The 24300-nt window shown below is 40.5% G+C and overlaps 1 protein-coding gene across 4 annotated transcripts in view; it reads left to right on the forward strand.

The window, feature by feature from the left end:
* AP-1sigma (AP-1 complex subunit sigma-2) overlaps positions 1–22737 on the forward strand; it is a 40019-nt gene extending 17282 nt beyond the window's left edge. Inside the window, exons 4-5 of one of the 4 annotated variants that reach the window (XM_075887528.1) lie at positions 412–549; positions 22546–22737. In XM_075887528.1, the coding sequence (XP_075743643.1) occupies positions 412–549; positions 22546–22605 (198 nt within the window). In that variant the 3' untranslated portion in view covers positions 22606–22737. Of the gene's footprint in view, positions 1–411; positions 550–4626; positions 4982–9755; positions 9950–17256; positions 17690–22545 lie in introns of those variants that run through there. The other 3 variants (XM_075887529.1, XM_075887530.1, XM_037429924.2) reach the window with 3 other exon arrangements.
* Positions 22738–24300: the final 1563 nt, after the last annotated feature.

Consider the following 24300-nt stretch of genomic DNA (forward strand, 5'->3'; position numbering starts at 1 on the left):
TTGATCTGCATGCACAGGTAACATTATCTGACAGAATGATTTTAACAGGAAATAATGGACCTGTGTCTTAGCTATACAAACAAAAATGAATTTTCTAAGATTGTGTTGTGCCTGAAAAAAGAAAATGATTACGATGGAACACAGGTGAATGACCCTTCAGCCTACAGGAAAGGTAAACCCGTTTTCAAAACAGTTTACAGAAGACTGACCGTGTTCATTGTGCATTGTAGATTTAAGCTCTTCTTTCTTTACTATCTTGTCTACTACATCAAGCAGGGAGGTGTGGTGGGGTGAAGGATGGTGGTTGGGAGCCTACTGTGATTATGATAAGAAACTTGCTTAGTGCAGGTTCAGTAGGTGCACTGCGCAACTGTTCTCATTTTTTTTCCTTACCGTCACCCGTATGTGTAGGTGTGCGAGTTGGACATCATCTTCAACTTTGAGAAGGCCTACTTCATCCTTGACGAGCTGCTTGTCGGCGGCGAAATGCAGGAGACGAGCAAGAAGAATGTCCTGAAGGCCATCGCAGCGCAAGATTTACTTCAGGAGGTGAGCGCATCTTTCATCCCTCCCCCTCACTTTTCTGTCTCCCTTTGCTATCTTAAGGTCTTTTGTGGTCGGTCCGAAAATATGATGCGCGATGGACAAAATCCTCCTGGCCTGGGTGTCGGCCTGCAGTAAATTAATGAGCTGTGTTAAGACGTCATGGAACAGGCAATGTTGCCAGAGCCAGTGCTTCAACAAAATTTGACTGTCCCCTTGTCGAAACGTTGGCCCCTGGGACATAACATGTTCTACGACTTTATTGGTTTAAGCATCTATTTTACCATAAACTTCTCTTTTTTAGGCAGTGTGTGGAACTGTGACATTGCGGGTGTGTTGAGGATGCAATAATAGACAGAGAAAATGCAGAATGCATTTTTATTCGCAATCATTCTCCCCTTAAAAGTCGAAAGTGCGCATTCTTCCCACTGGTAATCAGTAAACAGTTCCTATCTGATTTTTCGCAAACAGGTAGTGTCATGAAATTGCCCCTAACATTGGCCAATCCATACAGCATTTCTTTTTACAATGCCAAAATATAAGACACTCACTTGAATACTTTTCTTTATGATGTTGCTCTTCAGCTCTTGTTGAGGATTTGTGACATTCAAGGCTGTGAAGGAATTACGCGTTGCTACTTGTATGAAGTGCAGCTTTCACACATGACAAAATAGCCGCAAAGGTGCGAAATGATACAGGAAGTAGGGAACATGTGGACAAACACACAGACAAGTTCCTAGTATGTGTGCTGTCTTGTAATGTATCTATCATATTTACTCGCATAATCCTCGCACTTTCTTTCACGAAAAAGCAATGAAAAGTACGGTGGTGCGAGAACTTTTCTCGAAAACGTACGGAACAAGGGGGGGGGGGGGGGAAAGAGAACAAACTGGGTGCAAATTGGTTTTCTCATGCTAACTACTACAAGATTTGAGAAGTACTTACCTTAACAATAAAACCCCAGGTTCAACACGAGACAAGATTTATTTGAGACACAAAAGCTGCAATCAAATAGTTTTTTAGAATACTGTATGCAAAGCTTGTTGGCGTAGCATTAGCATCTGTCAATGGGAGCCCACAAAAGGTTAGCATACAACATCAACGTTAAGCTGATGGCCATCTGACAAAGAATCATCCACAGTTACCATCTAACACAACAAAGTTTTACCAAACATCTCAATAATGGGCTTTTAGGTGCCCATGCTGCCGTTGCCAGTAGCGAACACAAAACTCGTCGTCTCAAAAGTACCTATTAGTAGCTCTGTTGCCGTTGTTTAGTACATGATCAATCATTTTCAACTTGGAAGCGGCCATGTAGCTTTCTTATCACTTCATAACATAACCACAGAATGGGCACAACGTACACCATTCATGCCGCAACACACGCTTGCCACTTTATCTTGGCTTGGACGAGATTGGAGCTCTGTGTGTTGATAGTATGCATAATGCATAAGAGATGGTGCCAGGCTGTCATGTGCCATCATCATCAGCAGTTGGAAGGAGCAGACGACTTTATGGCTGCATTTTTTCAAAATACAATACTAATCACTTGCGAAAAAAAAAAAGAAATCTTATTTTTGTTAGGCAATGTGCGGGGTGCGATAATTATGCAAGTGCGGAGATTATGCAAGTAAATATAGTATATCTAGCTGTAGACAATGCTCATGGAATGCTCATGTCATTTTACGGCTTAATTCACATACTTTCTCTTCCACCATATTCAGCTTTTGTCATGTCATATTACCGCAGTGTTGATGCGATTGCGTTAAAGAGCCTGTGTTACAGAAAATGTGGTGTCAGAAGCATTGTCAATGAGCGAGAAATCGCAGTGAATGCGAAGATTAAAAATCGGGGTTCTAGCAGGGATGAAACCCAGGCATTTTGCATGGCAGCCGAGTAATCTACTACGCAACCTCGTCAGGGCTTTAAACTGCTTCAGAAAATGACAAGCTTTGGCAATGCAGGAGTCGTGTTGGTCGAAAAGTCGCAGGAACATTATTACACGTGTGGTAAAAGCATAAAAATAGGACCAAGTATCAGGCTATGTGAAACGCATAAAACCCAGACCACATGCACAGGCTGGCACGTGTCACCACTCTATGCTCTGTGTCAGCATCAGTCGAAAAGGCCGGATGGCATGTTGACATTTTGAAGACGAGAGCTAGCACTCAGCTTTTTTGTGTCATGCGCCAGCAACTACGATGGGCGTTGTGTGCGTGAGTGAGCCTGCACAAGCAGCACGCAAGGTTATGTCATTTCCAGAACAATGTTTCAATGTGAATGGGAACGCGTTTCTCTGAGCAGCAAGCTCCGTGTGTTATTAGGTAGTCTCAATGCTGGCTGCATGAGAGTGTAACCGTCACAGTGAAGTTTTGCGCCGTTGTGGACAACTTGCAGCTCGGAAGGAAATTTTCACACAGCCGGCGTAATATGCCCAGGCATATGGCGGTTCGAAGTGCACGGTGGTTGAGCGAGCAGTCTTGCTCCACCCTGATCCCGAATATCGGTGTGTACATTAATTAGAAGACTTCGTATATTCACCAAGGGCTCGTACAGAAACGGAATTCCACAACGTTGCCTCTTTGCTCAAAAATATGGCCAATAAAAGTGTGGCTTCATTAGCGACAAGGAAGCCGCAACAGCTCGCAAATACTGACTGCTCCACTAGTGAGCGCAGTAAGCCAGGCCAGGCGGACGCCTCTGCCGATGCCATTTCTGATCCACTGCGAGTTCATTCTACAGCACTTACTTTGGCCAGCTTGATTAGCATCTGTATTTTAATGTCGATCATTAATATATATTACGCAGATAGTTTTTTTATGTCCTCGATGGGAAGAACAAAGGTGAAAGCGAACTGCTTCACTGAAACTGCCAGCGTCGCTCTTTACATGCGAAAAGGGCTCTTACGGGACTATGGATCTTGTGAGTGGTTTTAATACTGCGACTCGCTTTGTCGAAGTGACACCTTCTAGACGCGTCGCTTTATTTAATGAGGAATTATTTGGTCTCGGCAACAAAGTGTACCCAGTCTTCTGCATGCCCCCCAAGTCATGATGCAGGCAAGTGTTTCGGCTGCCTGTGCCATTACTGACGTGCAGCAACATCAAGCAGCTCGTGAAGCATGTAGCTGTGCGCCCTTTCTTTTTATAGGAACAAAACTTAATGCCGAGTCTAAGCGCCGTGTGATGACTTGTTATGGTGCATTTGTGTGGTGAGGGCTTGATAACAGGGTTGATTAACGGTTTCCCGTACATGGAAAGAGTAGCACTTTCTTAGGTGGTTCAATATATATATATATATATATATATATATATATATATATATATATATATATATATATATATATATATATTCATACGGTATGAGCCTGGCCATGTTTTGGAGACAAAGATAGAAGAAGAGGAAGTTATGGGGGATGATGGCAAACATAGGCCGAACCAACTAACTTCCTCTTCCTCTACTTTTGTCTCCAAAACATGGCCCGGCTCATTCCGTATCAATATAAAATATATATATATATATATATATATATATATATTCTTTTGCTATTAGCAAAGCATACTGCTTAAAAAGTGCTTAATACCAATTAATAGAAGAAGAAATTTTCTTCGCACCAGTGTTAGCACCAATATACATACTTAATAAATATCATGATAAAAACTGTTTCTTCAATAATTTACTATGAAATTGCAAGACACATGCAAGAACATTACTGCATCTTTATAAGATATGGACGGCACAACTAGAAGGCTGACAACGAACCGTCCTCTTGTGCAAAATAAATCTCGTAGTAACCAGCAAATGATGCGAAAACATGGCAGAGGAAAGTTTTAATCTTCAGAACGACATGACGAAGACCTTGAGACCAAGATCTTGTCATGATTGCATCATCATTTGCATTTTACATTCACTGCTTTTTTTGGCTAGCCGAACCCTCGCTTTCTATGCAAGTGACTGCTTTGCAGTTTGAATGTAGTTCATCAAACATAGCTTAAGCTCACTGTTCTCTATAGCCTCACATTAGAGTTTTTTGTGTCGCGCTGAAGCTCCTAACACTGTTTTTCTCCTGTCCTCCTTCCCAAGGATGAAGCCGTTGAAAACGCCCTCAAAGAGTTTGGACTCATTTGAATGTGATGTGTTTTCTTTTTTTTAAACGATGACAGCATCACTGTGGTCTATCTCATCTAGAGAGGGACATTCTGGCAGTCTGCTCTTCTGCCTTTCGTCTTTTATTTTTTTTTTTCAACTTCCATCTCCTGGACTGCTTATCCTTCTTTTTCTTTAAATGTTTTTTTTTTACAGGTGCTTTTTTCACAGACTGTGACATCTTTTGTGTACGGTTTTGTGACAAACTTAGCGCAAATGCGAAGAGACACTGTACCGAACAAATTTACTCCTGTGTACTCATTGCTGCTTATTTTTTTTATAGAAGCAAGATCTGTATTGTGCACTCTTCTTTATTTTTTTTTGGAGACCCGGTGGTTGTGTGATAAAGGGGAGACTATAAGGTCTCTTGCATTGATGGGTAGTGGCTGGGTTTTTGGCAGACCTCAAAGTTCTTGAACATCAGAATGTCATTTTAAAGGTCCCAAATATCCATTTTAATTGTAAAATAATTGCTAAAGGTGTTTAAATTTTAGGTTTTTTTTATCTGGACAGTTCAGAAAACATGCTGGTGTAATACAGTTAACAGCACTCTGGTAGTTGAGTACATTTTTTCTTTTGTGAGGTAAAGAAAATTACAGGGGCAGGAGTCACATTAGGTAAAGATTGTTTTCCAAGCAGTCAAATATAATGTAGTTTTAGGTAAAGATATTCAAGGACTTTGAATGGGGCTTATTCTTATGAAGCAGTTCAACTGCTGTGAACTCTGCATACTGTCAGTCACTGCACACAAGTTGATGCAGGTGTATATGCCTGCTTTCTCACCAAATATACGCATTGTTGTTTCACTGGCTCTTCCCAAAGCCCTGGCAAATGCCTTACCCGCCCGGTGTTGTTCAGTATTGTGTGTTTCTGCACGTGGTAGTTTCCTTAATTTTGTGTTGTGTCGTGGCTGTCTTCAGTGCATGAATGGTGGCGGTACGTCTGTGCTCGTCTCTGCTTTAGTGCAATTAACGCTCGCATATTCCTTTTTTTGAAATTCGCTGTTTACTCTTCTTTGCTGGTGTACACTTTAACCCTTGTGTACATATAAGACCCAGGCTTGTTGCTTGGACCTTATATAGCACAAATTGTTGTGGTACTTGGTGTGGTCTGAACAAATGAAAGGGGAGAGGGGGGTAGCATATTTTCTGTGTCATAAAAGTGACAGGGATGTTTTGCTATTGCATGCAAGTGGGCAACCTCTTGCCCTTTCTCTGGATTGTGCAACCAGGCCTTGTTTCTGGTTGGCTGGCATAATGCCTGGTTTTCGCTGCACTTCGCGAAATCCGTGAAACAGAATGTAGCGAGAAAATCAATCTCTCATGACAGCTTCATGAATCAATCGCTCATGACAGTTATTGCAAGGCATTTTCTCTTGTAACAGATCTGACGTGTTTGTCATTACATGAGTCTCATTTACTACATATGCTTGAGTAACATCGGAGCTTGTAATGGTAGGTTTGCCAATGCAGTCGCTTCACAACAGCCTGTGCTATCAAAAGCCTACAATATCTCTTTTTAGACTGCAAACAGAGAGAAGCAGATAATTAGGTAAAAATATTCTTATTCTTTTAGCTTCACTGGCAAAGCATCTATGGTTGGTATTATGATGGGCAGAGCCTGCATTCACCTTGTTGGTTACATATTTGGGCAACACTATTTAACTAAGCCAACTGGCTTAACTTGAAAGATAGCTTTGGCACTGTTACAGTCATCGTGCAAAATGTTTTTGCTAGGTGATGAGGACTGTGAATGAATTGGGATCCTACATGTTATCTGCCCACACATGAAAGTTGTGGGCTAATTAAGTGGCTGCAGCATCGTAGATTTCACTAAAAAAAAGGGAATGAACTCATCGGTCACGAGAAGTTGTCTTTCGAAGAAGCAATATAAGTTAAGCAATACATGTCGACATTCGCTCTTAGCGCATGTTCGACACACTTTGTCTACCTTTAATGGCAGTTATTGCCGGTTGTTTATGGATTTTGTTGTAAATAGAAAGCCACGACAAAAAAAGCAAAGCAAGCAAGACAACTGAATGAAAGATTATATACAATACTTCTGCTTCGTGAAAGCCAGTTATAAAAATCGAGCTTCACTCATGTCTTTTGACTGATTCTTAGAAGGTCCTGTAAACCCTATCGCTTATACTCAAACCTAGATATAACAGACACGGGTATAACGGATTATTGGTTATAAAGAAGTAAATGAAGAATAGTCTTGTCACAGATAACACTCTTACAGATAAACATTTATAACGAATTTTCAGATATAATGAAATTATTGTGCGAACAGACGCGATTGTTATAACGAGGATTGAGTGTAGTGTAAGCATTGCAATGCTGCAGACGGTAAGGCACCTTTGCTCCAGCCACATGGCAGCACACTTCTCACATCTATGTGATTGATGTCGTAAGTGTACGGTCATGCTATCCCTCGAATGTACACAAACCTGGTGACTGTCTTGTGTGGTATGCAGGCTTTCTTTGCAATTTATCAGTCTCGGTTTCACTGTGAGGGCAGTAGCTGAGATTCTGAAATGTGCATTGTCACGCTCATTTCAAATTGCACCTCGCATCGGGCTGCATGAACAGGAAACATAGTTTCCCTTGTCATTTGGTGCACAGGTCTAGCCTGTAGGGGCTGCGCAGTGCGGGATGTGAGGTGCCAGTTGACTGACATACCCATAGTTATGAAAAGCACGCGAGGACAACATTGGCGTGAGCCAACGTTTGTTTGTAGTACCTGTATTTAAATGTATGAAAGAGGCCGTGCATCAGTGGCTGAAAATTTCGTCCAGATAGACAATCGTTTTGCTTTGCATATATTCGTGATTTCTAGGTGGGAGGCTCTCAGTACACAAAACTGCTTGCATCAAATGCCTACAGCACCCTTTCTTCACAATCACTGGCCTTGGAATGTTGATGCAAAGTTTCCAGTACTACAGCACAAAAATTTAACACTTTAAAATGTAACATGCAAAACTAGTACTCCATTTAAACTTTGCACCAGCAAACACCTTTTTAACAATGTTGCTGTTTCTTAAGAGGGTTTCTTTGAAATGCCATTTCAAGTCTGCTAGAGTCTTTTCAGTGTAATAGTGAGTCTTAAAAATAACTGTGTAGGGGTAAATTGTGATGAACACGGTCTAATATTGTGACCAGTCATCTTTTGTCTGTATAATTGTTCATTATCATGATATAACACTGCAAATTATTAGCAATATATGTTAATGTTCAGCAAGGTGGTCCAGTTAATTGAATTTGTTAAAAGTTTAACGGTTAGAGACTAATTGCTCATTGAAAAATTATTTCCTAGAGATGTGCTAGGATAGTTCAATTCCATTACATTTCTTTTTTTTTTTTGAGATTCTTCAACAGTAGCTTGTATTATTTATTTGCTTGAATATTCCGAGTAAGTTAGATAATTGGTTAAAAAATGTTGCATTTTTACTCTGTGAAATGAGCTCCCTGTTTTTCATCCTGCAAAGTTGTCCTGAAGTTCACTTTATCTCCTAGAAAAATTCACCGAAGTGATACTTTTCACAAGACATTGTCAATAGTGTTGACCCCTTGCATGTTGAATACTCTTACTCCAAAAGCATACGCAGCACTTGCTGACAAGGTACTAAGAGAGACAACACCTCAGCAAGTATCATCACCTTGCATTCTTGCCTGCTAGCTCTGAATATCCTTCCAAGTTCAGTTTACCAACATGACCAAAATATGGCAATGCCTATAGCAGAAGCAATAAAGTTGAGGTCGTGTCTGCGGCAGTTTGTAGTAAACTTAAATTCAGACAAACTGAAAGATAACAAATAAGTGAATATATATATATATATATATATATATATATATATATATATATATATATATATATATATATATATATATATACACATACACACACGCACACACACAATATGATGTCCATAAGTGCAAGAGTCAAAAGGGTGCCAGCATTTTTTATAATTGAAACTGAACTGCATTGTTCATCCTGCCATCCTATTCGATATCAAGTTTCCTATTACCTGACAGTAAAATTTGTAAATGCTGCTAGCATGGCATTCTGACAGTCTATGAGCCTTGAAGCGGCATCGTGAGCACAAACTACTCGTCTTTGGCATTACGGTGACGAGTAGATACCAGTTATTTTGCTTGTGAATGCCAGTTTGTGCATCGCAAATGGCTTTCCCATTGCGTGACCATGATAACATATCCATAGGCCCCACGACGCTTGTTATTTGCACCCAGTAACGACATCCTTTGTTGAAAATTATAAAAGTCGCTGCGTGGCGTGTAATCAAAGCTAGCTCGAGCGCATAATGGACCCTGTTTGAGCGGAATGTGGGTGTTTTGTAGAAATAAAGAAGCTGGGTTTGAATCGAGCCCTTTGTCTGATTGGGGTGTAATCCACTTTAAGTGTGGGATAGTTTTATTCAGCCTTGCAGTCACATGCACCACTTTGTTCCTGAATTTAGAATTCGGGCTTTCAATCTGCCCAAATCAGTCGTAGCTTGATTGGGGTGCTCGAGGGGCATTGGAAAGTACTCATGGAGTAGTATTGGTGTAATACAGTGAGGAATAAAGGAAATCGGGGATGAAAGGAAAAAGTACAGATGATAGTTCACAGGTACGAACAACTTGTGTACCAAGAATTGGGTGTGCATCACAATAGGCCGTGGTTCATCTAAAGAGCATTCTTCCTGGCCCCCTTTCCTTTTTGAGATGCCCAGCCCGTTTAATGTTGAAACAGCACTGTTTATCCTCTCTTCAAGCACTAATCTACACTCTTGAGAGGTTGAGCTACGACGGTTCAGTCTCCTCTTCTAGATGATCTACTTTCAACACCAATTGCTCATGGCTTTCTTACGGTTGAATAAAGGCTGCACTTGTATCTTGCATGCCAGTGGAATTCCTCCGCTAACTTTTCACTTACTGTAAGTACGTTTACAGCATGCATACTTTTCTAATGTGTGTAACAGCTAAAAAAATATCAAGCCTGCCTCGTCATTTTTTTCTTTTTTTCTCGTTTTTTTTTCTCCCCTACCCATTTGTTTTTTAAAGGATGAAATGCTTGAGACTGGCGTGCAAGACTAACCATCGTGTGTGCCTGCGACCTGCACTTCCCATTATTGTTCCTCCCTGTATTGTTGGAGCTTGCTTTTGGGCCCATGCTGAATAACCGATTTCCCCCTTCATCCTGACACCCCTCCGTTCTCAGTACAGAGTTCTCGTTCTTGCCTCTTTTAAAGTGTGTTGTGTTGTTGTCAGAAACACCAAAGCACGGTGCCTCACAATTTCCGTGCCGCAGCATAGATGTTCAGCACTGCAAACCTGTAAATTGTTGATAAAAAACGGCATTTAGGGTGTCATTGTATGACGGTACTGCTGTGGTCGAGGAACTGCAAAAAAGTTGCGTTGCGTTCTTTTAAACTGTTCATGTATGTTTAGATTCTGTAACCTTTTTGGTGCACGTGCTGTCTAAATTTTCATGAATGCTTGAATGTCACGTTTTGGTCCCTTGTCAAAGGGGTCTGTATTGAAATTTTCGCACGTCCTCAGAGATTGCCTGCATTGTATGGTCTCACATGATCATGCAAGATGTCGCGTTCCAGCATGATCATTATTTAGGATGAAGGTTATGTTGTACATTTTTAATATTGGTGATGTCAATTGTCCCATTTGGTATTTTAGCTTTGTTTCAAGTACAGCAGCATTTAAGCTCAGCTATCGTGATAAAGTTGTTGACACTATGATTGTTGTCGAGTTAATCCATGCTTTCGAAATGCAGTTTCAAAGAAAATGAAGAATTAAGAAAAACGTGGCATAAAAAGTGCAGCGGTGGTAAAAAGTGGAAATGTGTATTATCAGTGTTGTAGTTCAGAGACACTATTTACAAGCAGCAATGCCAGGCTTATTACAACTCGTTGATATAGCATGGGAAAAATGTGCACCATTTGCTCACTTCAGCAATCTCATCTTGTTGAGATACGGTTACCACTGTAGCATCATATTGTGTTAGGGTATCATTGAATTACTATGTCAATTCATTTGTGCTATTCTTTCATATTAGAATCTATCTTTCTTAGGGGGGTCCTACACCCACCCACGGTGACATTGTGAGGCTCGGAAGTGCTAGCTAAGAGAAATAGGATAATCCACAACAAGCTGGTGTGGTAGTGTTCGTGGTGTAATGCAGGATTTGTGACAATGGCTGAAATACAATACTTGCTGTTTCACTACTTCTAAAGTTTATTGTCATTGTAAGACTACTGGTGTGCCGAAGATTCAAAATATGTGTGTGTGCACTAATATTACCAAGGTAAACGTATTGTGTGCACTAATATTACCAAGGTAAACGTACCAAGGTAAACGTAATATTACCAAGGTAAACGTATTATTGCTACAAATGGTAACAGTATTACCATTTGTAGCAATACGTTTCGGCCAATATGCCTGGTATCATTTTATAACAAAGCATCTACAAAGATCGGTAAAACTTTGCTGGCAATGGTCTGCTGGCCATTACCATGTTGAAGTAGGCGGTCCTGTTTTCAGTAGTTGCACCATCACTGCATGTTTAAAACGCGGTAAATTTCTGCATCGAGGTATGTACAATGAAAACAAGATATGCAACTGTCATGCCATCTGCATATCTTGCGATCTGCGCTCGAGCGTGGTAACAACCTCATGCCTTACAACGCATCAATATTGCAAGCATTCTCTCATCTTTAGTATAATTTAGAATGTAGGTTTACAACTCATCACTAGCCCTCAGCAGTTCCTCAGCCACTGCAGTTTGCCGCATTTCATTGTGGCAGTTTATGTTAATCACATGTTAAAACGTCTTGCTTTTCTGTCTTAGATCTTTACATTAGCCTAATTTTTTTGACCATGTGCACTCAGTTTCAAGCAGATGTGCCCTTGCTTACCCACGACAACTGTAGTAGGGGAAGAATAACTGTGAATGGTCGTTGTATTGTTAATGGGCTGAGAAGATTGTTCTACCGGAAATTATATTTACTTGTTGTGTAAGAACATGGAACGCATGTTTATCGTGCGTACAACTTACGTTGATGGATCTGTCAGGTGGGAAACACTGACCATTGTAAGCAAAGTTTCAGATAAACGTGCTATCGAGGCAAATGATGCAGAATATGATGTTCAATCACAATTCAAGTTGTACTATGGGATTGTGTTTGAACATTTCGTTGGTTCAAACCAGACTTCGTAGTCTGAAAAGCCATGTAAAAAAGTACCTCAAGTTTCTTCAAAATTTTAAGTAACTGCATTCTGTTTTTTAATTCTTTCTTTCTACGTCATTTATTTTATATCCTAATGTGCTAGCTTTATTCTTAATGTTAGTGCAAATGCCACTCAAACATTGTGGCTTCTGCCCATTTGGCTGTAACTGCCATTATCAACAGTTTTTTTTTTTTCCACATCCAAAATGGAATATGTACTATTTAAATATAAAGATTTTTGGCACAAAGGAGAAAAGCATCTTGCAACGTTACTGATGCAGTGCAGTGTTTCAGGGGGTTGCTTTAGATGATTGACATTGGAGCCAAGTATATCGGCGAATTTTGTGTATGTAGCTGTGTGTGTGCGTTATCTTTCCTTGGTATTGTAGCAGTTTGGTGAAACCATTCAAGAAGTTGAAAGTAGGTGTTTGTTGTACAGTGTTGACATTCTAACCTTCTTCAGACGTGAAAAAGTCTTTATGTGGGCTCTCTCTAATATTGCCATGACACTCTTCCTTGGTTTCATTGTGTATATTTCTGTAAAACAGCATTTCTTCTATGAAGATGTTTTGTAATATTTATTGCGAGTCTACATGAGGGAATAGCCTATGAAGTTCATCACAACCTTACACAATGGAACGTGTTACTCCTAGGTGCCTCGTTAAACATAAAACATGTCACTTATAGAATCGGCAATTGTAGGTGAATACTCCTAGCAGCTATAAATGTAAAGCACAAGAAACGGTGTACAGATTGCATTTTTCATTGACATTGTAGGTAGCCACAGACGCATTGTCATGTTAAAAAAAAGGCAAGCTGTTATTAATTGCCTGTGACAATCATTACGAGAGTTCTAACAGTTTTGGGAAGCATGAAAATAATTCGCTGGTGCTACACAAGTGTGCAGGCTACTCTTGGAATATTTCTGAACACGATCACTGCTTCTAGCAGTACTTTTGACATAGCACAATCAATGGTAATATACTAATAGGATTATCTTGCACTGAGGTGATGCCAATAGTGTTGTGCGTGCCTATTACGAATAAGCAAGCACATTTTTCATCATGCATGGTGCTAATATTTTCTAAATGCCTGCTCTTGGTGTAGGCTCATAGTCACTCGTGAAAAAGTTCGCATATTCTAAAACATTGATAAACACTTATAGTGCTGTTATAGCCATAGCGTGAGGAGTCTGCCATTCCAATTTTGTCTTCTTTGCTAATACATAACGCCTGCAGTTTGTAATCTTATCATTTGTACATTCTGCACTCTGCTTGTGGGTAGGCATTCATAAGATTGTGGCAATGTAATGTTCATTTGTTGAGCATGAATACTATCTAATCTAAGCAGAGTACGTCTGCCCTGTGCATGACCTGATTGTTTTGCATGTTGCATTAGTTGATTCACTGTATATGTTTATTGGATTTTTTCTCTATTGTACCTTGAAGTGTGGTTGATGAGTTGGTTGGCGTAAGGATAAAAAAATGTTATATTGTTCGGTAAGCAATTTTATTTAGAAAGTTGTCTAGCATATCCTCTGAATGCTACTCAAGGCCATGTCCGATAAGTCATGGCAGGTATTCTGCCGTGACTCTAATGGTGGTCTGCGGTCGTAACGTACCAGCGTAATTTCTATGTTGTATCTCTGAATATGTTGTAAAAGAGCTTATTGTTGAGCTAATGGTGACAGGGGCGGATCCAGCCGCTCATATTAGGGGTGGGGGGTCGCTTAAAGCAACACTGGAGAGGGGGGTGTTGTGATTAGTCTTTGTTTTTACTAGCACAAAAACTCTTACCATGGTTTAATTACTGTAAATGTGTACTCAAAGGAATCCCCCTTATTTGTCCTAATTGGTGATAGCAGATGGACGGCAGGCACTGAAGAGATGGGCGGGGGGGGGGGGGTGATCGACCCTACCATTCTTTCTGGATCCGCCACTGGTTGCTGGAACATTTCGAAAACTAATTTGAGCGCAAACACATGACACATTCACACACACGCACACGCCCAGGCATCAAGCACGCTCAGTGCTCGCTTCCAACTGATTTATTCGTAGCACCAAGGCTAGAATATATATATACAAGTGGACATGTGTGCACTAACATCATAGAAAGCCAACAGCATACACTATCAAGACATACATTTTATCCTCACAGCCTAGAACCAATAAAGGGAACAAAGATAGCGAAGGGGCACTTACACAGTGATCCTTATTTTTTTTAGTGAAAAAGGCCTCTAACACTTCGCATGCAGTTTTTTTGCGCTTCTGCTTAGAATCTTTGTCTCAGAGACTCTTTTTCTTTGTCTCAGAGAATTTATAGTGTATGCTGTTGGCCTTCTATGATGTTAATGCGCTTATGTGCCACTTGTATATATTCTAGCCTTCGTGCTATGAATAAATCAGTTTCATTGCCTGGTTGTGTATGTGCGTTAATGTGTCGTGTGTTTGTGCTCAAATTAGTGTTTTGTGATTATGTTGTCTATAACATTTTTTTATGAGATGCACCTTCAAACATTTTCAGCTTAACGAGCCTGGCAATTCTTCTTTCTGCGCCCTCTAAAAGTCATTGTTATTGTGGATCATAAAAAATGTCCCATAAATATATAGCGCACGCTTTTGTGTGCTTAGTTTTTGTGTTGTCACTGTTTTACATTCTGCTTAATAAACTCTTGAAGTAGCGTGGCAATCGCTGTCTGCTGCCAGTTTCTTGCGGCGTTGCCGTAACTCACACCATCATTGCTGTTTGTTCCATTTGGTCACTCATTCTCTAAGCAACACATTTTCTTTCACTTAGAAAATATGGACATAAACGACTATAGAATTTAAGAAAGAGATGGTGTGGTGTAGTGTTTCAAGAGTAACCTTGTTAAACTTGTTTATAAAAATAAGTGTGGTACATTCATTGATATTATCTTGCTATAGCTGTGGAAAACAGTTTTCAGCAGAATTTAACCTGTAAATTTGCAGCTATGGAATGTCAGGTTGTTAAAAAAGATGGATCATTATACTTTTGCAGTGCGGCACAAAGGTGGCACTACCCCGTAAATAATTTAGGTTGTTAATAATGACAGCAAACATGAATCGCTGATTATTCCCCACTAATCTCTGATTATGCAATGCTGCCTGCATGAAGAAATCGTGCAAAGATTATAGATCGAAGGTACATATTCATGAAAAAAAAATCACAGCATATTCACAGAGTGAATGATGATAAGTGTGGCAAAGCTTCAAAGGGTTTTATCGGCTAACCGTGAATCATCTGCTGGCCGCGTCTGTCCGTCCGGCCGTTTGTTTGTCTGTTTGTATGTCCATCTGTCTGCATGTCTGTCCGTCCGTCTATCTAGTGAACACTCCAAGTAGCACCATCTCGTATCTTTTCATCATATATTCATCATACACAAGTACCGCCATCCAGCGGACATTCCGAAGACTATAACGAGAAGTGGCTACTACATACAGGAGACACACAACCCATACCTTAAGGAGCTTTCCCCTAGAGAAAATTTCTTTAATCACAACTTGCAGCTCCTTGTCTTCTCTGACTGTCTTCGATGACCCATACTTTTCCCTGCACTAGATTGAGATGCAGCGAATATGCACATAACTTGGTGGGCACTAACTATGTGACAATCTTGACACTTGGGGGAAAGCATAGCTTGAAGCATATTCACGGTGTTGTACTTCAATTCCCGAAAATAAATTTTCCACTTATACAGAATGTGTATTTGGTGCATATATTGCATGTTCATGCAGCTCGAATTATGTGCATAATCAGCTGAAGCAGTAATTGTTTCCCGATATTTCTTGAAACATAAAAATTTCCCCCCCTTTTTTTACGTAGGTAGTGGTGTCAAATCGTGAAAACCTTTTGCCGTGTACTTTGCATCTCCTTTATCTTGGCTTTGCCACCAACATATTTTCGAGAGACCCAGCGTGCAATATGTTGTGCACTAGTTCATATTGTCGGTGCCACGCTGCAAGTGCTGTATTTGCAATGCCCTCCTGTGCAACGTCATTTGCTTCTGTTTAGCAAAGAATGAGAGAAATCAAGCAAGCGACGACTCGGCAGGCACATTTGAAGATGGCAGTCATTCCGTCAAGCATGTTTCACTCGCCGCCGCCAATTAAGTTGCCTATACTTAGTTATTGCTTTGCTTAATGTTCTTGGTTTTGTTGTAGAATGTTTCAGGAATGTGTACAAATTATTTTGAGTACATTTGCTTTGGAAAAAAGCGCGTAATTCCTCTGACTTCGGTGTAGATTGTATTGCACACTGGGACTGAGCGCTGCTGGCGCTGTCAGTATGGAAGCATGAGCACATGCACTGGCTAGCACGTTTGTTGTGCTCACTTGCGCCCAGGTTCACTGTTGACATAGCTACAAAGCGCATTATTTTTTGCGTTCTTCTAGCAGTCCGTGCACTACAGCATGCCTAAATGATTCAAATTTTCTTCCGAAAGAATGCTTCTATTACCTCAGCAGTGTTTCTAATTTTCGTTATATCGCTGCTTCCCAAGACTGTTTCATACATAGTATGAAGTTGCTTAAAACAGTATGTAAAGAAAGTGAAACCCTTTGTATGTCTCGCTGGTAAATATTTTCTTGTCGTTTTCTTGTAGACCCTGAATATAGTTATTTCATTCAGTCCCAGTGTACAATATGTTGCTCAAGGTTTTGTACGTTGACCAAGTGTCATACATACGTTAAACTTTATTGTAATAATTTAGTCTCATTTATCCAAAATAATGCATTTTTTTATAAATATGGAAATTAATTCCTAACCAGCATCTCGCAAGGGTACAGTAATTAAGCCTAATGTGGATACCCAAGTAGTCGTTCTGGTCACTTGAGAAGTGGCAACTGCAGCTGTACAGCTGAAAGACGTTCAGGACATCTATGTGGTCCCTAATAAAGTTCACGAGAGCATTGACATATATGATGCTGGTATTTATGCGGGACATCCGTCATTGTCACACGGTTGGAAACTGGACTTTGAGTGTCAGCTGCACCGTTATATACTCTACGAAGCTTGCTTGTGAGCACCACGGGTTGGTTTATAGGAAGTCCCTGGTAATATATCCGTATACCCGTATATATTTTTTTATACATTTGTGTATGTCGCACAACCTATTATTTCTCGTTTTTTGTTGAGGGTGTGCTTCTGAACTTGACGTTGCTGTCCTCTCCTCATTGCACCCCTCCTCTCTGGTGTTGTCCTGAGTGTATGCCCTCGTGGCATGTGCAGCGTTGCTGAGAAACTAATAGTGGCCTCCTCTTTTTTTCCTCCCTCCCTTTGTTTTTCTGCCCCTCCATCTGTAGGAAGAAACTCCGCAAGGGTTTTTTGAGGATCACGGACTCGGTTAGGGCACAACCGTTGGGCTCCGGCCTTCTGCTGATCGGCCGGGGCTTACGGGCAACTTCTAACAAAGAACGCTCTAATCTGTCCACCCCCTAAAGAAACCGTTGTGCATTCCACTCCAAGCAGTATGTGTTCTCTTGCTGTCTTGCGCGAGCCGTTTTATTTTTCTGGTTTTTTGAGAACTGGGAGACTGCGAGTAGTGGAAACGCTACTGGCTTGAATTTTTTAACATTTTGCTTGCCCCCTCCCTCATAATTTGGGGATAACTGTTCATCAGAACATTTATTTCTTTTGCTGGTTTAACTACAATACTGGATATAATCATTTTTTTGCTATTGATACAACAATATTGATTGCTGATACTAAAAAATTTGGTATATTGTCGTGGTTGTGGGACGTTAAACCCCACATACCAATCAATCAAATCATCAAAAATTTGGTACTTTGTTCTGGCTTTATGGGGCCTCAGGATGTTTTGTGAAAGTGTGACTTGCTGGTTCATTCATTCCCAAGGGTACTTTTGTGGTGTAATGATTGGTGCAGTTATAATACTGCGTAAATATAAGCCGGTTGTCTTCTATCAGCATGAAAAATGTCACAAGGGCAGACATTAATTCTAATTGGAAACACACGGCAAAAATATTTAGTGCCAAAGCAATAGAAGGAGGAAAAAAGGGACACATGTGTGCTATATGTTGCACATGTATTGTCTTTCCTTGTCTTCAGTGTTTTATGTTTTTTGTTACCCTTGTGTTGTCTTTGCTCTAGGTAGTCTTTACCAGGAAGATGTCATTTGCAGAGTAGTGTGGATGCATGTTGTTCACTGAACATTGAAAACTTATTTCAATTAGATGGCATGTTTTGCAAAATGTGCAATGTATATAGTATATAGACTTTGGCGCTTGAAAGTGTTTTCAAGAGATGCAACTTTAATTGGATAGAGAGTGTGTGGTTTTTCTTCTTATTTTTTTTAATACTATCTGGCAGCTCATTAAGTGATCATACAATTTAAGCTCCCCATTTTAGGCAACTCCCCTAACACTGGTGCAGAGGTGTCTTTTAGGTAGTTCATGTAGCTGTGAGTCTTACGTAAGGCTTGGCATGATTTGTTTAAAACACTCGAAATACCTATCTATGGAGGTGCATAACTGTATCAGTGCTGGTGTCATTAGACATGCCCCCAACTGCGTGTCCTCATAAGTGTGCTCTTTGTGAATGGTCCATGCGGCACATGACTGTTGATTACATTTGAGACTTGGCGTCTGCACCGTAGCTTTCTTTGAAAGACATGCACCGACAAATCGATTTATTGTGGACTTGGATTGTCAACTGCATGTTAGAGCCGCAAGGCAGGTGTTAGTGACACAAAAGCAATACTGTTTCTTTTTTCTGGGTGGGGCATAAATAGTTTTTCTATTGGTGTAAAATTAACGTGCATGACATTTCTTCAAGTTGAATTGTGGCTGCAAAATTATAGTTGCCACGTTGAACTAGTTAATTCTGGACGTATTGTCAGTACTTGTTTATTTGTTAGCTTGTGAGGCCTAGATTCAGTGGATGAAGTTTATACTGTACATCTGTTTGTTAATAAGCATAGTTTTATTGTGAATCAGAAAGACATGAGGTAGCTCTGGTGAATTGATTTCAAAATTCGATCTTTTGTTTGTGAAAGAGAAAGGAGGGGTGGGGAATAGACAGATTTTTTCAGTGGACATTGTGCACCCAGAATTTCTTCAAATGACAGCCATGTCATTCAGTGTGTGTGTACAAAGAAATAATGCAAAGTGTTGCAAGCTGCAAGATGAACCTCTGTGGCAGCTTGTCGTTTTTTCATGTTTCAAGAGCCTATGTTCAAGAGTCGCTTTTCTGTCACATGAAAATGTGCAACTTTGGTTTTATGTTTATCTTGCCTTTTTGTTCGTGATGAGTTCGTCTCTTCCTCAAGTCATTTTGTACGTGTTTTCATAAAGCTCTAATGTTTTGGATTTCATGAATACACTTGTTTTTCAGGAACTAAGGCAGTCAGCTTGGGGTTGTTGATAATGTGTAATCAAAGTAGCCTAAAACACGGCTACATAGACATCAGGGCTTCTTGGAAGAGCTACAGGTGAGGAATGCACGCAGTGGCAGTGACAAGTTACAATCAGTGCATCCTCTGGTACATATAAGGCATTACAGCTTGCTTTGCACCAAGGCATTCTTCATTAATTGATTGTAGTTTTGATGAAGCCTAATGATCAAAGACACTTGGTGACTATCATTCTCTTTTAGGATTCATACGTCCTAGAGGTACTGCTGGAAATTAGAATAGGTGAATCATGCTTCTTCTGCAATAAGATCTGTGGCTTTGACATTGATGGCTATGACTGCTAATTGAAATGACAGTATTACATCCATGAGATGCAGGACCTGCTGCTTACATAGTTTGATAGTGTGCATGTCCTCACAGCTTCCAGCCCATACCACTGCACGTGTGAGATCTTGTGGACTGAATCATAAAGTTAAACTGCATTTCTCTGTTGTGTTCGTGCATGCCTGTCTCAGTGTGCACATTGTTAATTCTTGTTTTCTCTGTCCTTGTTTCTTCAATTATTTTCTACACATTTTAATGGCTACCTTTTTACTGGTTGTGTATTTCTTAAAAACATCTTGTATAATGAGCTTCGTTATGCTATGATGATTGCATATTTTGCTTTTGTGATAAAATAGTCCAGAAATATTTGGGATTTTGTAAGACTGAGAGAAAGACTCAGGAGCATTGTGGTTTGTGATATCTTCAAGCTCTAGATACTACTTTCATGAGGTTAATCAATATAACTGTGATCTCATCAGTCTAAGATAAATGCTGTAGTACTTCTTTCTTTGGTTGCATAATCAAGTTGTGCTGCTGCACTCTTGACCTCAAGGTTGGCACACCTTTCGGAAAGTCGACTCCTTTTTGAGTCTCGTGTGCTCCTCTTAAAATTAAGTCAAGTGACACCCAAAGAAGTCGCATGATTGACAGGTGTCCCCTGTGCGCATTTTACGACGCACTCGCACTGTTACAGCGCAGTGATGCGATGTTCCTTTTTTTCATTCCTGTAAAAGCAGGTTTTCATTGAAAGCTGACCTGCGTCTTACTAGTGGGTGCAGCTTATATTTTAATTTTGACTTTCTTCTTTGGCAGTCCACACCCCAGGAGTTTAAGGTGTTGCTATTGTTGCCTCTGCTTGCGAGTGTGTGGGTGCACTTTGAGGAAAGCTGAACAAGCTTTCTTTGCCCAAAATAACTGTGAGAGAGGTCTACTTGCTTATCAGGAAGATGAGGTGCCCAAAGCTTTTGCTTTATGTTCTTTGTTGCATTGTTGAATATCTGCTGGGATTTGTTTATGCTATTCAGCCACAACAAAATGAATTGGCCAGTGTTGCAAAAAGCCCTCACAGAGACTGATGTAATTGGCTAGAGATATTCTGATAGTTATGGCTATTGCCTGAAGTTGTCTTTGAGCTACATTTTCATTTTTACCATTGTTACATCTTCGTCGTCATCCTTTGCGCCTGCCTACTTTATCTATTAAGTTGCTTATTGTGCCAGAAAATTCCTGAAGCTACAGGTATATGTCATGTGAATATGTGAGCAGTGCTCAAATGATGTTAAATGTGTATGTAATTGTTGCAGCCAAATACTGCAAGTTTTTTTATCTACTTAATTTTTTGTCATTGCATGGGCTAGTAGACCTGACGAGTACTGTTTATTCAAGAGTATAGTTTGGATTTTGTTTCATGTGGTTTAGGGCAGCTTAAATCTTATGTTCCTCAGAAAGCAACTCAAAATTAAAAAAAAAAACAATTTTGTGCTGAATATAGTGAGGTATACAGCATCGCTGAGAGCTTGGGAATTGATTATCAGTAAACTACTGTCTTGGCCAGCAGTTGTGGTGAAAATAACTCTGGCATACATCCCAACTTAAGCCCTTTCATACCTTGTTGCTTGTCAAAAAGTGCACATGCCAAATATTTGTTCTTGTCAATTTCTTTCTTGCCAGCATGTAATAGTGTTTTAGAATGTAAGAGCTCTGCTCACATGTTTATCCTTGTTCAGTTGTGGGTATAGCCTAAAAAAAAGAAAGACTGATGTCGATGTAGATATTTTAATGATTTTTGTCACTTGTGTGTCGCAGCAGCTTGAATAATGAAGAGAAAATGGTACGGCCGAATATGTTCATTTTCTTTCGTCGCCTGACAATAGCTGGCGCTGCACGTGTATGCTGACTATGGCCATACCACTTCAGAAGCAACAGAAGTTCATTGGTAGTTGCGCCAGAGCTTCCCTGTACTGCCAGAAGCAAGCATATATTATCCGCTGAATGGAAGTTCATGCAGGCATTGATGACACACTGTCTGCCTGCAGGAAGAATCGTCAGCTGACAGGCCGACTGACCACCATCTTTTTCTGTAATATTTTCTATGATGCATAACTGTTTACTCGGCAGCATTGCATGCCTCTTATCTCATTACTGGACATTGTTCCTGCTTTCCATTTTGTTCAGGACTTCTGCCTATCTATTGTAGTCGGTGTCGATACGACCTAAGAGGTTCGCTTTTGTGTCCTTTTGAAAGCTGCTGCTTGTGATTTTTTTTTTAGTGCCAGAGGACTTGTTGCTTTGTGTTGGAAGCAGATGGAATGTTCTGCTTTTTTTATCTCTTCCTTCAGAGTAATTCAGCGAATCACTGTGCGATGTTGGCCAAGATTGGCATCTGCTGGATGTGTATCTGGATAGCTGTGCTGTAAATCAAGTAGAATAAAATGTACTAAGAAATGTGCCACATTCCTGTTAAGAGCTGTTAAAAACCCTGTTGGTTCCACGTGTACATAGCGAGCACGTGACATCGTCTGCAGCTTTTGAAGTTGCTGGATTGTTCTGCTGAATGCATGCATGCAGATTAATTTTGTCCGCAAAATACCAAGGGAACACACATTGCTTGGATTGGTTGACACGTTACATGGTTCATTGCTTCTTAGTGCCTGATTCACCGCAGTCCCTGCCGAGTCCGTAGGCTGTGAACTAGCTGACCTTAGTTTGCTTCCTACTATCTTTACCCCGACGTAGTGTACCCTTCCCCTGTCACTATTTGTTGCCTCTTTTTCTCTTCATGATTTCATCCCTGTTGTTTCTTCACATTCTCTGTCATTGAAACAGCTGCAATGGCCATACCTCATCGCTCAGAACTTTTAATACGACGTCACTGGCATTTTTTTTTTTTTCGCAGGACAGTTTCTGTGACGCACTCAGACTGTGGACTAGCACCGCCTTTCATGCCAGCTCATGACAATAGCCAAGTGACAAATTGGGGAGGTATGGCAGGCTGGGAGACGTCCATTTTGGTATGTCAATTGAGCGCTGCTTCAACGCCACTGCGCATGCGGTAAGGTCACTAACCCTGTAATGCCCACAAGCAGTTATGCTTTGAGAAAAATTGTGCGAAAACACTGACCAATTTTACTGTTCTTGTGGAATTCAGTTTAAAAAAGTGTAGACTTTATTTGAGGCCTAACATTATTTTAATTACTGATAATTTATAATTTTGATAATATCTAAATCCAGTGTGTAACTCCTTGTAACTTTACTATAACATGTTAAATATGCACTGATTGCTTTTCAAAGAAGTTATCAATCATATTTAATGTATCGATAATGGTACAGTGTACATTACAGGGTTGAAGTCATTGTGCGCAGCGGCTTTGTAGCATGTGTTGGGAGTACTGTATCATTAATGGATTCCCAGTCTGCCACGCCTTTCTCCAATTTGTCTTATTCGCTCAAACTGAAATGGTATTTTCTGTACCGATTTTCATGATCTCATGAGAAACCTTTTCTATCGAGTTTTCGATGGTTGATCCCAAGACCACCACTTCAAGGCCAGCGTGAATAGTGAAGGGGCCAGGACAGTTATTTTTGCATTGTTTATTGCAATGCTGTTAATTGACTACTGCCTGGTCAAGTTTTTAATTACCATTCTAAGAGCCAGACACAAAATGAGCAAAATAAGAGGAGCTTTGGTGCACGCATGTTCGCTGCGCTAGTAACGCTTCTGGGTACACCGCGTTCCAGCGTAAGCAAGAGGTTCTATTCGTTGTTTAGGAAGCCCACAAATGCGCGCAACTGATTATTTTCACGCAGCACTTTGTTGACTGCAGGGCACGACTGGCAGTGTCATGTATGCGCCAACAGCAAGACAAACTTGAGACACTTCTCGTAGTTTAGGCTGTCCTGCTGAAAATGAAGCAAGTTGTCACGAACGTACGAGTGGAAACTTTTGCAACGTGGCACGGTGCACATGCAATGCACTACAAAAAAGAAAAAAATGTGCCGATGTCACGAAAGCACTTGTTGCGCATGCGATTGATAACCTGCAAGACATAAAAAAAGTTAATAAATAAGTTGGGGTGCTGGAGACAACGTTCCGACAAGAAGACTTGCCTTTCTCAATGCATGAAGTGGGCTTGTGGAAGGGTTAGCTCTTGTCTGCGTCTCTTCTTGTTCAGTCTTTTGTTTCCAAGCTATTACGCTGCTGGTAATGGAGTACCAACTACAGTGAAAGCTCGTTAATTCAGATGTGACGGCGCTGGAAAAAAATGTGCGAATCACGAATTTTCAAAGGTATCAAGAAAACAATAAACAAATGTCTGTTATGTTAATAGTTTCACTTTCTGAATGTGTTCTTAAGTCCTGTACTTACTTTGCACAAGAGCAGTGTAAAAGCCGCAATTTCCGCTACTCGCGCTTTTGTTCACTATGTAACCGTGGCTCAAACCTCCCTGTCCGAACTAACTATACATAAAGCCAAAATTTTATTACCGGCGTGAACGTTTGTCCGCGAACGCCGTTTTCTTTACGCCTTTGCTTCGCACGTGCGCGGCGCGGTCGGCGCGCTCCGTGAATCGTCTGAATTATTCGGATTGGGGCCCGGCTGCGGCCACTTATCACCGTGTTAACTAGAGTATGATGCCATTGAACAATGCGT

Source organism: Rhipicephalus microplus, chromosome 1 (genome assembly GCF_043290135.1).
Source record: "Rhipicephalus microplus isolate Deutch F79 chromosome 1, USDA_Rmic, whole genome shotgun sequence".
In the NCBI taxonomy this organism is placed as follows: Eukaryota; Metazoa; Arthropoda; class Arachnida; order Ixodida; family Ixodidae; genus Rhipicephalus; species Rhipicephalus microplus.